This window comes from Festucalex cinctus, chromosome 8 (assembly GCF_051991245.1).
Source record: "Festucalex cinctus isolate MCC-2025b chromosome 8, RoL_Fcin_1.0, whole genome shotgun sequence".
Taxonomy (NCBI): domain Eukaryota; kingdom Metazoa; phylum Chordata; class Actinopteri; order Syngnathiformes; family Syngnathidae; genus Festucalex; species Festucalex cinctus.
The window spans coordinates 26,437,982-26,450,729 of NC_135418.1; the positions used below are offsets into that span (position 1 = coordinate 26,437,982).

The 12,748-nt window shown below is 38.7% G+C and overlaps 1 protein-coding gene across 1 annotated transcript; it reads right to left on the reverse strand.

Moving 5' to 3' along the window:
* Positions 1 to 941: 941 nt before the first annotated feature.
* Positions 942 to 12,645, reverse strand: pkp1b (plakophilin 1b). Its single transcript, XM_077530993.1, has 13 exons — positions 11,513 to 12,645; positions 10,106 to 10,182; positions 9,557 to 9,924; positions 8,698 to 8,839; positions 7,237 to 7,444; positions 6,921 to 7,089; positions 5,419 to 5,536; positions 5,085 to 5,261; positions 4,840 to 5,010; positions 3,555 to 3,708; positions 2,352 to 2,538; positions 1,299 to 1,383; positions 942 to 1,146 (listed from the first exon to the last, which is right to left on the reverse strand). Exons 1-13 carry the CDS (start codon positions 11,706 to 11,708, stop codon positions 1,072 to 1,074), a joined length of 2,127 nt encoding a protein of 708 aa, XP_077387119.1. The 5' UTR covers positions 11,709 to 12,645; the 3' UTR covers positions 942 to 1,071.
* Positions 12,646 to 12,748: the final 103 nt, after the last annotated feature.

A 12,748-nucleotide genomic window follows, 5' to 3' on the forward strand; every position in this document is an offset into this window, starting at 1 on the left:
CCATTTTGTTTTAGCACACGGTGCCATCCGTAAGGGTCCAGTGGGGCACGATCTCACTTGCCCCTGCCAAGCACGGTCTCAACTGATATGTTAACAGCATTAAGTCAATACGCTTTTTATAGGCCGCATCCATGCAGACTGTTTCTTTTTTTTACGAGCGCACAAATGTGTTTTAAAATAAAAGCCTCGTAAATTGTAAACATCATCCGTGAAGCCCGCGGGCGCCTCAAAGGTGAGCTCAGGTCAAAAGTTAATCCATCGAGCAGGTGTGCAGAGCGGAAAGACGTGTTTTGCTTTCTCCTGCAAGCCAGACAAGTGCAACTTAACAGCCAATGAAAAAGTCAATTAGTGGCGTTTGACTCTGAATTGCATTTTGGACCTAATAAATTATCAAATCATTTCATAATAATTTGACTAAATTGATATACTGTTGGCTGCATTTTAATATGAATTGACGAATTGGCTGCATCCTTAATTTTCTTATGGTATTTTATCTCATTTTGTATTTAATAAAGTGACACCATTTTGTACCTTAATTTCATCATCACTGGTTTTATTATATCTTTACTAAATTGACTAGGTTATAGTACTTTAAACGTTTTTCTTTATTCTAACTTCTTTTATTACCTGTAAGTAAATTTTTAGTTTTAGTTTTTATCATTATCATTATTAAATTGACTAATTTAACATGTTCTACCTAATGAACTGATGAATGTGCTGCATTTTGGAACTCATAAAATGTCAAATTGACAACATTTTGTACCTTATAAAGGGAATAATTTGCCCCATTTTGTACATAAGCGACTAATTTGCTGCATTTTGTTCTTAATAAACTAACACAATTAAGCACCTAATAAAGGTAACCCGAGGTCAAAGGTGAAACACTCAAGAAGGAGGATGGCCTCAAGGCTCGACGGCCAGTGACGATCAGTCAATTAACAGCGTTTTAACCCCTGAAAACTTTATTGACACGATCTTTTGAAGACAATCAAACACCACTGGAATTTTGAAAGGAGTTTTAAGAACACAAAATGAAATGAGAAAGGTTGTCACCGCGTGCGCCGCATCATCCTATTCGATCACGTGAAACGACTTGTGGGCCGCCGTGGTGACGTCGTTGACAAACGACGACTTGTTCATCCCTTGCTGCGGGACACAAATGAAAAAAAGAAAAAAAAGAGAGAAAATCAAAAAGCCTAATCTGCAACCTGCGCTACCGCATTCCTGGGAACTTAATCCTGGGAGCTGTTTTCTCACAAATGCCAGCGAGAGGTGTGGAAGCAGGGAGGTGAACTCACCCTCTTGAGGAGGTTCTGGATGTCCTTGTCAGACCACAATTGGTAGAGGAACACAGACGCCGACTTGCTGGATTTGGGGAAATATCTAAGAGAGAAACAGTCACGTTCAAAAAAGAAAATGTTACAGAATTACACGTATACGAATAATCACGACCAACGTAAGCATTTCACCACTTTTCTGATCAAAGCCAATTTTCGGATGTCTCTAAAAGATTAGCATGAGCAATTATCTTGTGGCATTGGGTGTGTTAAGTGTGATTTTTTTTCCCCCTCCCGGATCTGCTCACAAAATGGTTAGTGCTGACAATTGGAAATATTGTGATAACTGAGTCAATAAACCGATTCAGCCATTTTCATTGAAACGATCCACTTCGCTTGTGGCTGTTTCACTGGATTTTGACTGATTTCGCAAGGTCCACAGCATATTCTGGTCTATTGCTATACAAAACATGGAACCTACCAAAAGAAACATTAGAGTATCTTCTTTCATCAGGAAAAAAAAAAAATTGTATCTGTTTCCATTTTGCAGCAATTAGCATTAGAATATAGCTACGTGTTATCATTATTCGTATTCCTGGTGAAAACAATGGCAAAAAGAGCTTGTTGGCTGATGTCTTAAACTCATAAGATGGCCGTTTTTGTAATAACTACTCTTGCTTTAAGCTACCGCTTCATGTCTGAAGCTGTACCAAAGTCTTCTATATGCTCTAACATTTAAAAACAAAAACAAAAACATAAAAACGTATAAATACATTTTTGGGAGTGAAGGACAAACTATTAAAAAAACAACAACTTAGAAATACGTTTTTGGATTTGAATGAGTTAAGTAGGGGACGGGTATGCACATACCAACAATTGAGCTCAATCTTCAAAAGAAAGTCAGCTCACAACGGATTATTCAATTCATTTTTTCCCCAATTTATTTATTTTACAATATTTAAAGGAAAAAGGAATTACATTTTTCCACGAGTTCCCCCAAATTAATATTTATCAACATCTGATGGGGGGGGGGGAATAAATAAACCAACAACACGTTTTCTTTTTTTAACTCACTTGTTCTGGCTGAGCTCCTTGAGCGAGTTGATCAAGCCGCCGTTGAGCAGGCGCTTGCCGCTCTCGGGCTCCTTGGCCACCAGGATGTTGGCCGTCTGGCACGCCATGGCCAGCGTGTCGTCAGACTCGTTGCCTTCTTTGGTGCCGGCGCTCAGGATGCCCAGGAGCTCGGGCAACACCTTGCGAGCTGCAACGACAAAATAACAGACGTGAAACTTTGATTAAACCTTAAAAGTGTGAACTAGCTCGCTAATAGTCAATGTATGCATTTATGAAGCGGTTTGTTCAGTTTTGTGCCTAATACACTTGATACATTTTCTACAATTTGTACGGAATAAAATCGATAAAATTGCAATACTTTGAAGTGACACATTGACTGCATTTTGTACCTTATAAATCAGGTAAGTTGCTTCATTTTTTTTCAAGTCAAGTCAGTCAATCCTTGCATCTGACGTGTTTGCTTTACTGAAAAAAAAAAAAAGTAATCTAACATTTGTTAGATTACTTTTTTCTTTTTCTTTTTTTTTTTAATGTAACCGCATTTTCCAACCCAATTGTGGTAAAATGGCGCTGATGCGTATGGAGGATCAAAACTTCCAAAATTCTAAATAAATAAATAAATAAATGACTAAAAGTGAAAATAAAAATGAATATAAAAAAAATATAATTTGAAAATTATATCTCCCAAAAAATATAAAATGGAAATAAATCCGTTTTTATTTTATATTTCCATTTATATTTATTTTTGTAGATATAATTTTCAAATTAGATTTTTTTATATTCATTTTTATTTTCACTTTTAGTCATTTATTTATTTAGAAATTTGGAAGTTTTGATCCTCCATACGCATCAGCGCCATTTTACCACAATTGGGTTGGAAAATGCGGTTACATTAAAAAAAAAAAAAAAAAAAAAAAAAAGTAATCTAACAAATGTTAGATTACTTTTTTTTTCAGTAAAGCAAACAAACACGTCAGATGCAAGGATAATTTGAAAATTATATCTACAAAAATAAATACAAATGGAAATAAATCCGTTTTTATTTTATATTTCCATTTATATATATTTTTTTTAAATATAATTTTCAAATTATATTTTTTATATTCATTTTTATTTTCACTTTTAGTCATTTATTTCTTTATTGAGTCATTTAGTTATTTCAAATGTTGGCAGTTTTGGTCCTCCATAGATGCGATTTCTCACCCAAGATGCCTTGCAGGTTGGGGTTCTTGCTGAAGTTCCGTATCAAGGCCACCGCGTTCCTCTGCAGGGTGACTTTGTTTGACTTCAAAAGTGGCGTGATTACCTGCAGGCCGTCCAGCTTCTGCACCAGCGTTTGGCTCATGACGTTGGAAACCTGAACACAAGGGTGGGAAATGCAAGCGCATTTGTGGAAAACCAGATTGAAAGCCGCAGTTATTTTTGGCTAATATGTTCCAAATCCAGCCGTAAAACGTGAAAATCTCTGATCAAGAGAGACGATATAATATTTTTAAATGTAGTTAAGCACTCCCGCACACTTTAAACAAATTGCAAAAAAGTGCACCGGTGGCTCTCCTTTCCCACGTGAGGGCATTCCAGTAAGTAAATACACAGTGTTATTTACAGGGATGGGGTCCAAACCCTGCTGCCAAAAGTGGAAATCCACAAATAATTTGACGCGCCTCCACCAGGGGTTTGTAATTGCTTATAGACACCACAACATGGTGGCAGTGTAATTCAAATGGAATTCACCAAGACCATGCATCGAACATGCACAAACTAATGAACTCATGATACATAAATAACTATTCAGTATTTAAAGGGATACTTCACTTATGTAGTAGCCCATTATATCAATAAAAAGTTGCTGATAACAGCAAATATGAGCCTCTGGTGAAGATGATTTTTTTTTTTTTTTTTGTGTTGAATAATTTAAAGGGATACTTTACTTATTTAGCCATTTTTGTCAGTCAAAAGTTAATGTTTTGTCCATAATTCATTTGATATTTTTATTACTTTTCATGTTCAATTAATATTTTTAAAAAACAATTTTGCCACTTGTTGTCGACTGAAAATGACATCACGTGCTCAGGTAACGACCAATCACAGCTCATCTGTTTTCTAGGTATGGTCATGTGACATTCACAAGCTGATCTATGACTGGTCGTTACCTGAGCCCTGAGCATATTGTGATGTCATTTTCAGTTGACAGCAAGTTGCAAAATTTATTTTTAAAGGTACTAATTGTACATGAAAAATATAAAATTTATTACAGATAAAAACATTAACTTTTGACTGCCAAAAATGGCTAAATAAGTAAAGTATCTATTTAACTTATTCAACACAAAAAAATCATCTTCACATGAGGATCATATTTGCTGGCATCGGCAGACACACAGAAACATACTTTCATTGTTTGACCAAAGACACCAACAAAACACGATCAATGAATTAAACCTTGCAACACCGCATGACTGCAAAGTAAAATGTTTCATTCTTTGCTTACGATGCTATCCTGTGCCGTGAGGTTCTGCAGAGCTCCGCAGCAGGCCTCCTGCGTTTCATCCCGGTGACTCGAGTCCAATAAGGACAAGTAGTTCTGCAGCGTTTTGGAGTGGATGAGCCAGCCGGCCCCAGTCGGGTTGGGGTCTTCCGCCACTGGGAAATCAAAGTAGCGCTGCAATGCAGAGGGGCGGGGGGGGGGTGTCATCGGATGGGATGGGATCGACGATGGAGAAAGCGCCGCCTTACCTTGTTGTCGGAACCTTTGCTGGGCGGACTGAAGCAGCCGATGGGCCCGGCGTCGCCTTGACTGTCCACCGGGCCGGCGGGCTTGGCCAGCGCCGTGATGCGGTTGAACAACGCCGGGGACTCGGCCTCCAGCTCGAAGGTGAGGTTGTGCAGGATGCACGCGCAGTTCTCCGCACACTGTTTTCATTTGGGTACACACATATCAACAATTATAGGATGATGATGATGATTATCCAGAGTGATTATCCTGTGGTGTGTGTGTGACTTTTTCCTCCTCGATCTGCTGGGGGAACGGCCAGTTCAATATCCCCAAATGTGTATGGTGAAAACGAACCTTATCATCCGTCCGGCCGGCATCCACGCAGTCTTGAAGGTACGCGACCAAAGAGTCCACCAAACCTCGACATTTCCTCATAGTCTGCCGGTTGCTCTGCTTTGCACTGCTCAGGTTTCTGTCACAATCCCGATAAAAAACAAACACATTCAGAAAACTAGTTTTCCACCTCTATTCACATTTATTAGCGTTAGTTAATATGTTTGTCTAAGTGTGCCAGCATTTATTTAGGCGAGCTTGCTAGCTAATACGACTGATGTGAAGCTGGTTTGTGTTGTATAATATAAATATGGATTTCAATCATTTATGTAACTTGGGTTCATGATTGTGTACAGAACTTTGGGTAGCCCCTTGATTAATTAAAAAAAAAAACGTTTTGCTTTATTAACTATATACCAGTATATATTTTTATGTAATTTTAGGGGGTAGGGGTATTATAAACATATCTGATCCTCTACAGTGGATCCCAAAATACATCTGCAGATTCACTGAATTTTTTTCTCCAAAATTTTTTTCCAGTATTTATTTATTTTGTTTTTTTTCCCCCTGTTGAGCAAACTCCCATTTTTCTGGGAAAATGTACATTGTAAGTTTATTAACAATGGTTGAACTTTTTTTGGCGTTTAACCCCCCCCACAAAAAAATAAAAAATACAAAATCCAATGCATTTCAATGGGGTTCATTTACCCGTGGCTCTTTGCTATTGGCGGCCCTATCACCCCATGAATCGTATATAGCTTTAAATTGTAATAGCACGATTCACCACTAGATGGCAGTAATAGCTTAGTTGCAATTGCTCTTGAATTGTTCATCTTTTGGACTATTTTATTATAAACGTGTAGGTCAGGGGTGTCCAAACTTTTTCCTCTGAGGGCCACATACAGAAAAACAGAAAGCTGCAAGGGCCACTTTGATTTTTTTTAAAGTTATTTATTAACACATTCATTGCCGGACCAGCAAAAAAAATGCATTATTTGACGTCTTTTTCCGCCAATGGCAGTGAATGAGTTAAACATGGTAAAAATCAATGAAGCAATTATAAATTGTTGCTATAATGTACAGATACTTATTGAAAACTGCTAACAGTCAACAAGGCAAATAGTGACCCCTGTGTGCCACTATAATAGATACGCCTCTCCACTGAGCAGCAGCTGAATCCCAACTTGACATTCTGAACCACAACAAGAACAATCGGTAGTAAACTGACCACACTTAAGAACGATTAATTTAATGTGATGTTTTCACAAATTGGACCTTGACACTAAGCAACAAGTGGATGAAACTATTTTTATTATTAGCTGCAAATTTGTGTCTTTGCGTAGCTAGAAATGTTTAATCCACCCTCTTTTTTTTTTTTTTTTTTTTTTTTTTAAACAGCATTGAAAAATTATGTTAGTATTGGCCGAGGGCCGCCAAAAAATGTATGGCGGGCTGCAAATGGCCCCCGGGCCGTAGTTTGGACACCCCTGGTGTAAGTGGTTTGTTTCACGAAACGGTTTTACCGCAGGCAGCCGGTGGCGTGATAGAAGGACTCGTGATCCGGCCCGCTGGCTGTGCCCCGCTCTGGGCCGGTGGTGTAAGGCAGGATGACGCGTTCCATCAGGACGGGCAGCGTGCTCTTCAGCAGGTCCGTCTTCAGGCTGTTGGCAGACGACAAATTCCACAGAAGACCTGGAGGGACACATAAGGAACATTCAACATACAGAGGATTTGGTTTTGTTGCGACAGACTACTTTCCGGATGCACTCTATTAATCTTCAGTTATTTATATTTACAAGCAGTGTCACTTGAGGATTAAGGTTAAAGTTCGCGTTCTACCTGTGAGCTGCTTCTGGATCTCGGGGGAGTCGGTTTCACGGAGCAGGGCCACAGCGGACGCGATGCCGCCGCAACGTTGGATCTCCATCTTGTTGTCGTTGTTCTTGAAGGTGAGGTTGCGCAGGGCGGCCGAGGCCGTCTGGGTTAGGGAAGGGTTGGGGCTGTGCAGCAACGCCACCAGCGGCGCGATCCCGTTGCGCTTCAGCACCTGGTGTGCAATATTCAAGTATTCCATCTTTTAAGGGAAGTCAGCTCAAAAAATGTTTTTTGACAATATGTTCTTTGCCCTTATACCCTTCTATGGACTAAAACAGGTGGATTTAGTCCATCTCTTGGCAGCAAGTGGCAAAATGCCCCCTGCTGTCAAGTGAAAATGACATCACAGTTGCTCAGGTCTCAGGTAACAACGAATCACAGCTCAGCTTGACAAAACAGGTGAGCTGTGATGGGTTGCCTGAGCACCTGTGATGTCATCTTAAGTTTTTCATCAGGAATTGTAAGATGTTCACACTCAGTTTTTATTTGTCGTAAACACATGTGGAACATATTCAGACAATTTTTCACTGCAAAGATCTTTTGAAACGTTTTACGAACCCTAAAACAAACATAAATAATAATTAGCTACGTTCACGTGCGTTTGTGAGATACGGGGAACTTTTCATTTATGGATCTATTTAAATTTCCACTTTTAAAAAAAATAGAAACTCCCTACACTTTTTATTAAAAAAAAATAAAAATAAATCAAGAAATTATGTTGAAATTTTAGAAAACTTGATTAACAGTAGAAATCTGTAGGGATCTATTTACTTGCTTTTTAATTGTTATTCTATTTTTGAATTTAGCTTAACACATGCTAATTACCCTCTGGAAGCTCAATAGAATTTTTGTTATAATTTTTTAAACAAATATGTCAATTTAGTTTAAAAAAAATAAAAATACATACATATATATATATATATATATATATATATATATATATATATATATATAATGTATTCTATTTTACTGCAAATGAATATTGTTTTGAAATATCGGTTATCGGCCTCCTTGATTACTAATAATCTGTATCGGTATCGGCCTTGAAAAAAAAAACCATATCGGTCTATCACTATCTCGTATTCGTCAGAATGTCACGTTTTGACTAGTGAGGTAACATTAACATATTGTCAAGAAATGTTTAAGGTTGACTTCCCCTTTGATCATTCATACCCTACTACATCCATTTTCTAGAGCGCTTGTTCTCATTCGCTCCAACTCACCCATGATTTATGAGGATGAGCGCTATAGAAAATGATAAATCTGACACAAAATAGGTAGGATATTAAATTGGAGCAAATGATTATTGAGTCACACATCTAAGAGTCCTATTTTCCCCTGAGTTGGCCTACACACTTAATAACTTGTCAACAATTTGAACTTTGAAGCTGTAGCGCTAATCTCCAAGCCAGTGAGATAAGTCACCTCTTCCTTGGCCTTGTCGTCAATGAAGGTGTTGTGCTGGATGTAGGAGGCGCCGCAGTGTTGGTATTTGATGTCCTCGTTGGAAAGAAATTCCACGGCCTCCTTCATGGTGATGTCAGCCAATGCGCTGTTTCCGCTTGACCTGCGAGTATTAACAACATGGAACGTTGACAAGCATTTGGGTTTACGTTAACTCATTCACTTGCAGCCATTTTCACTGAAGCAACCCCCTTCGCTCCTGGCTGTTTTACTGGATTTTGACTGATTTTGCAAGGCCCACAGAATATTGTGTTCTATTGCTATAAAACATGGATCCTACCAAAAGAAAGATTAGAGTCTCTTCTTTCATCAGAAAAAAGATATATTTCTGTCGGTTTCTGTTTTGCATTAGAATATAGCTAAGTTTCATAAATATTCATTCCATTATAAACATTCCTGGTGAAAATTGACAAAAAGAGCTTGTTGCAACATGGCCCTGGCCGATCTCTTAATCTGCTGCCACCTGTTGGCCGTTTTTTGAAATAACTACTATTGCTTTAAGCCACCTCTTCATGTCAGAACATGCGTCAAAGCCTTCTGTTTGCTCTTGTATAAAATAAATAAATAAATAAATAAATAAATAAATAAATAAATAAATAAATAAAAACGTATAAATATGTTTTTGGGAGTAAAGAACAACGTATTAAAAACGTATTTAGACATTTTTGAAATATGTTTTTGGGAGTAAAGAACAACATATTTAAAAACGTATTTAGACATTTTTGTGTTTGAATTAGTTAATTCTAAACCCTGAAATAAACTACAAAAAATATGGTTTTAACTTGGTGGTGAAGAGTCACACAGTATCATCCTCTCTTACCCCGAATCCCCTTTGCCGGGCAGCTTGCTTTGCTTGGTGAGAGTGTCCACAATCAAAGGCCTGGACTGCGTTTTACTGACGTCAAGCGGCGTGCTGATGAAGTGCTGATTGTTGCCCGCGAACTGATTGGTGCTGCGGAGCATCTCCGTCCTGTAGTTGCTGCGGTTGGAGAGGAGCCTCTGCGGAGGCTCGCGGGTTTTGGGCAAGGAGAGCTGCCAACTCAGGTCGGGCTCATCGCGGTTGGGGGACACCCAGCCCTTGGGGGCGTAGCCGTACTGGTAGCGACGGCCGAAGGTGTTGGTGGTTCTGGCGGCGGCGCTAGCTGTGCTGTTGTACGAACGGCGGTTGATGCTTTTCTCCAGCGGGAACTGAAAGGACAAAACGCAAATGTGTTTGTATAACAAATGAAAATTTCATTTACATGCATTCAAAACCTCAACCAGATGTCGACACTAACATTAAACCCAGACCCGACCAACTATAACATATGAGCCATAATAGTAATCAACTAACCCTAAACCGATTCTAAGACATTCCAAAAGTACTCACACTTTTTAGGTGACCATTCCCAAAGAAGACATTTCCATTCGAAACGCCGGACTCGTAACTTAGGTCGTGCAAAGGGCCTGAAGGGGAAAAGAAAAACGTTATCAGCCAAAAGCGAAGGTTGCAGCTGCACATTTATGACCTCAAAGTCATTATCGCTCCGATTCCCATAGACCGAGTTGTGACTGATCTGTGGTTAAATCTGTTGCAACTAATCAGAGGAGCAACATTCCTGAGTGAAAGAATTGGCAGGAGAGGCCACATCGAAAGACTCGCAGGGAAGTTTATACTCAAAGGTAAGGGTGCGTACAGTTCAAAAGGAGGTTAGTATTTTAACGAGGCAGCAATTAGATAAACCTGTTTGTTCATAGTAACACTGTCTGCAATTGACAATACAGAACTGCAACATACTCAGCAGTCGCAAACGTGATACATTATTAAACTGCATCATGACAGACTATCAAAATACAAGCAGGTATTCTGGAAGGTTATACTGTACTGTAAACCTTCTAAGCTTACATAAGATCTCAGCAGTCTGATAGTGGGCATAGTATTTGAAGTTTATGGCGGATATTACCGCACTTTTATGAGCCCCACCTTCAGTACACCAATTGGTCATTGAACTGTGATCAGGCACATAAAATTGTTTCAGTTTTCTTTGTGTAAAATAAAATCATTCGTTTGCTTGGTGGGCATCCATAGTAGTGTAATAAAATAGGAAAAACATTAACCAAAAAATGAACAAATACTGTTCGATAAAATACCATTGAGATATGTTTACAGCACTGCAATAAAATACTAAAAAAAAATAAAAAAAAATAAAAAATAAAAACAAATGCAATGGAGTAACATATTAATAGAGTGTGTAAAGTAAAATTATAAAAGAAAAATCACTACAATAATTTAGAAAATAAAAATAAATAATGAATTGATATATGATGCCAATCTTGCAGGATGAAATTTGTTATATAAAACCAAATTAGACAACTGCGGGAAATTTACAGCAATGTAATAAAATGTTGAAATATTATAGCAATGAATTACAATTGTCAGATATAAAGTACATGTAGGTACCACGTAAAAAAAAAAAAAATCTTATCTTAGTATTAAATGCACTGACTGCACAATTAGTTTCAATCAGGTTATTGGCAGTAACAAAAAAAAACAAAACAAAAAAAAAAAAAAATCTATCTTAGTATTAAATGTACCGACTGCACAATTAGTACTAACTTCAGGTTATTGTACGTTCCATTATTAGGCTTAAAATCCAAATTTTTGTTTATTAACACTAATAAGTTTGTGCAATAATAGTTCCAACACAATTATAAAAAAAAAAAGATACTCTGTATAATGAAGATCTTATAAGCTGATGTTTGTGCAACACTGAACCAATTGCTGGAAAGTTCTTACTGGTCGGAGACAACGAGGTCGATGCAGTCCTGCCGCTGCTGGAGTGCCTGGACCTGGTCCTCTGCACGCTCTGCACCTGCTCCAGGACGCGCTGCTCTCCGGAGCGGTACTGCTGGTGGGCCGAGGGCAGGGCCAGAGAGGTGTCGTCCACGGCGGTGACGGACAGGGCCGATTTGAGCGGCTGGGTGCCGGCCATCGTGTCGGGAGGTTCCGAGGCTCTCGCGACGCGGGGATGAATGGGGCGAGTCGAGCAGGTAGGCAGGTGAGGGAGGGACGGAGGGGGAGGAGCTGCGGGGGAGGGAAGGAGGGAGGACGCACCTTAGCCAGACCGCGCCCTGATTGACACGCAGTGAGTTGGACTTATTTCTTTTTTAATCTTTGGGTGTGTCGACATTGAATGGTGCACCTGGTTTATACCCGTTTCACCTGCTGGAAGACGAGAGTACAACAGTCAATACTGTAATTCCATTTGTACTACTGCAAGAAAAGTATACTTTACCCAAAAATGAATACACAATGCTAAAAAAAATACTAATGCTGATAGTTTCCATAAACAAAAAGACAAAAAAAAATAAACCCTCAAACCTAAACATGGTATTCTGATTAATATTACGTTTGTGGAATATGAATTAAGCAACAAAATTCACTCACTCAATCTTAGGGGGCGGCCATTTTGCCACTTGCCGTCGACTGTAAATAATATCACAGTTGCTGAGGGGCTCGGGTAACGACCAATCACGGCTTAGCTTGCAAACATCACATAACTCAGTGCAATAAAATGGCGCATTGTGATAGGTTAACTGAGCCCTGGACAAGTGTGATGTCATTTTCAGGCGACAGCAGGTGAAGTGACAAAACGGCCACCCACAGCGATAGCTAAAAACGGGTGATTCAAACACAATTTTAAACAGAATGGTGTATTCCGACCAATGGGGTTGCACTATATATTTAAAGGCACATTTTTTTTTTACTTGACTCCCCCTTTAAAACTTGAGAAGCCGTACTTAAAAATAAAATATGGCTAATCATCATGCTATTATTAAAACAACAAGCTCAACTGTGAAGATAATGCAAATCAGATTTTAAATGTCAACTACATTATCTATAGGATCTTAAAAAAAATAAAAAAATAACGTACTGGACACAACAGTACACCAGTTACACAAAATAAATCTTAACAATGGGGAAGGAAAGTAAAACGACTACTCATGCCATTAAAATTTAATCGAAAAAAAT

Excerpts from the sequence above, each read along its gene's own strand:
- pkp1b (XM_077530993.1), bottom strand. The coding sequence starts at position 11,708 with ATGGCCGGCACCCAGCCGCTCAAATCGGCCCTGTCCGTCACCGCCGTG. Across the intron at positions 7,090-7,236 it reads GATCCAGAAGCAGCTCACAG|GTCTTCTGTGGAATTTGTCG; the intron begins GTAGAACGCGAA and ends GTGTCCCTCCAG. Across the intron at positions 1,147-1,298 it reads TCCAGAACCTCCTCAAGAGG|CAAGGGATGAACAAGTCGTC; the intron begins GTGAGTTCACCT and ends TGTGTCCCGCAG.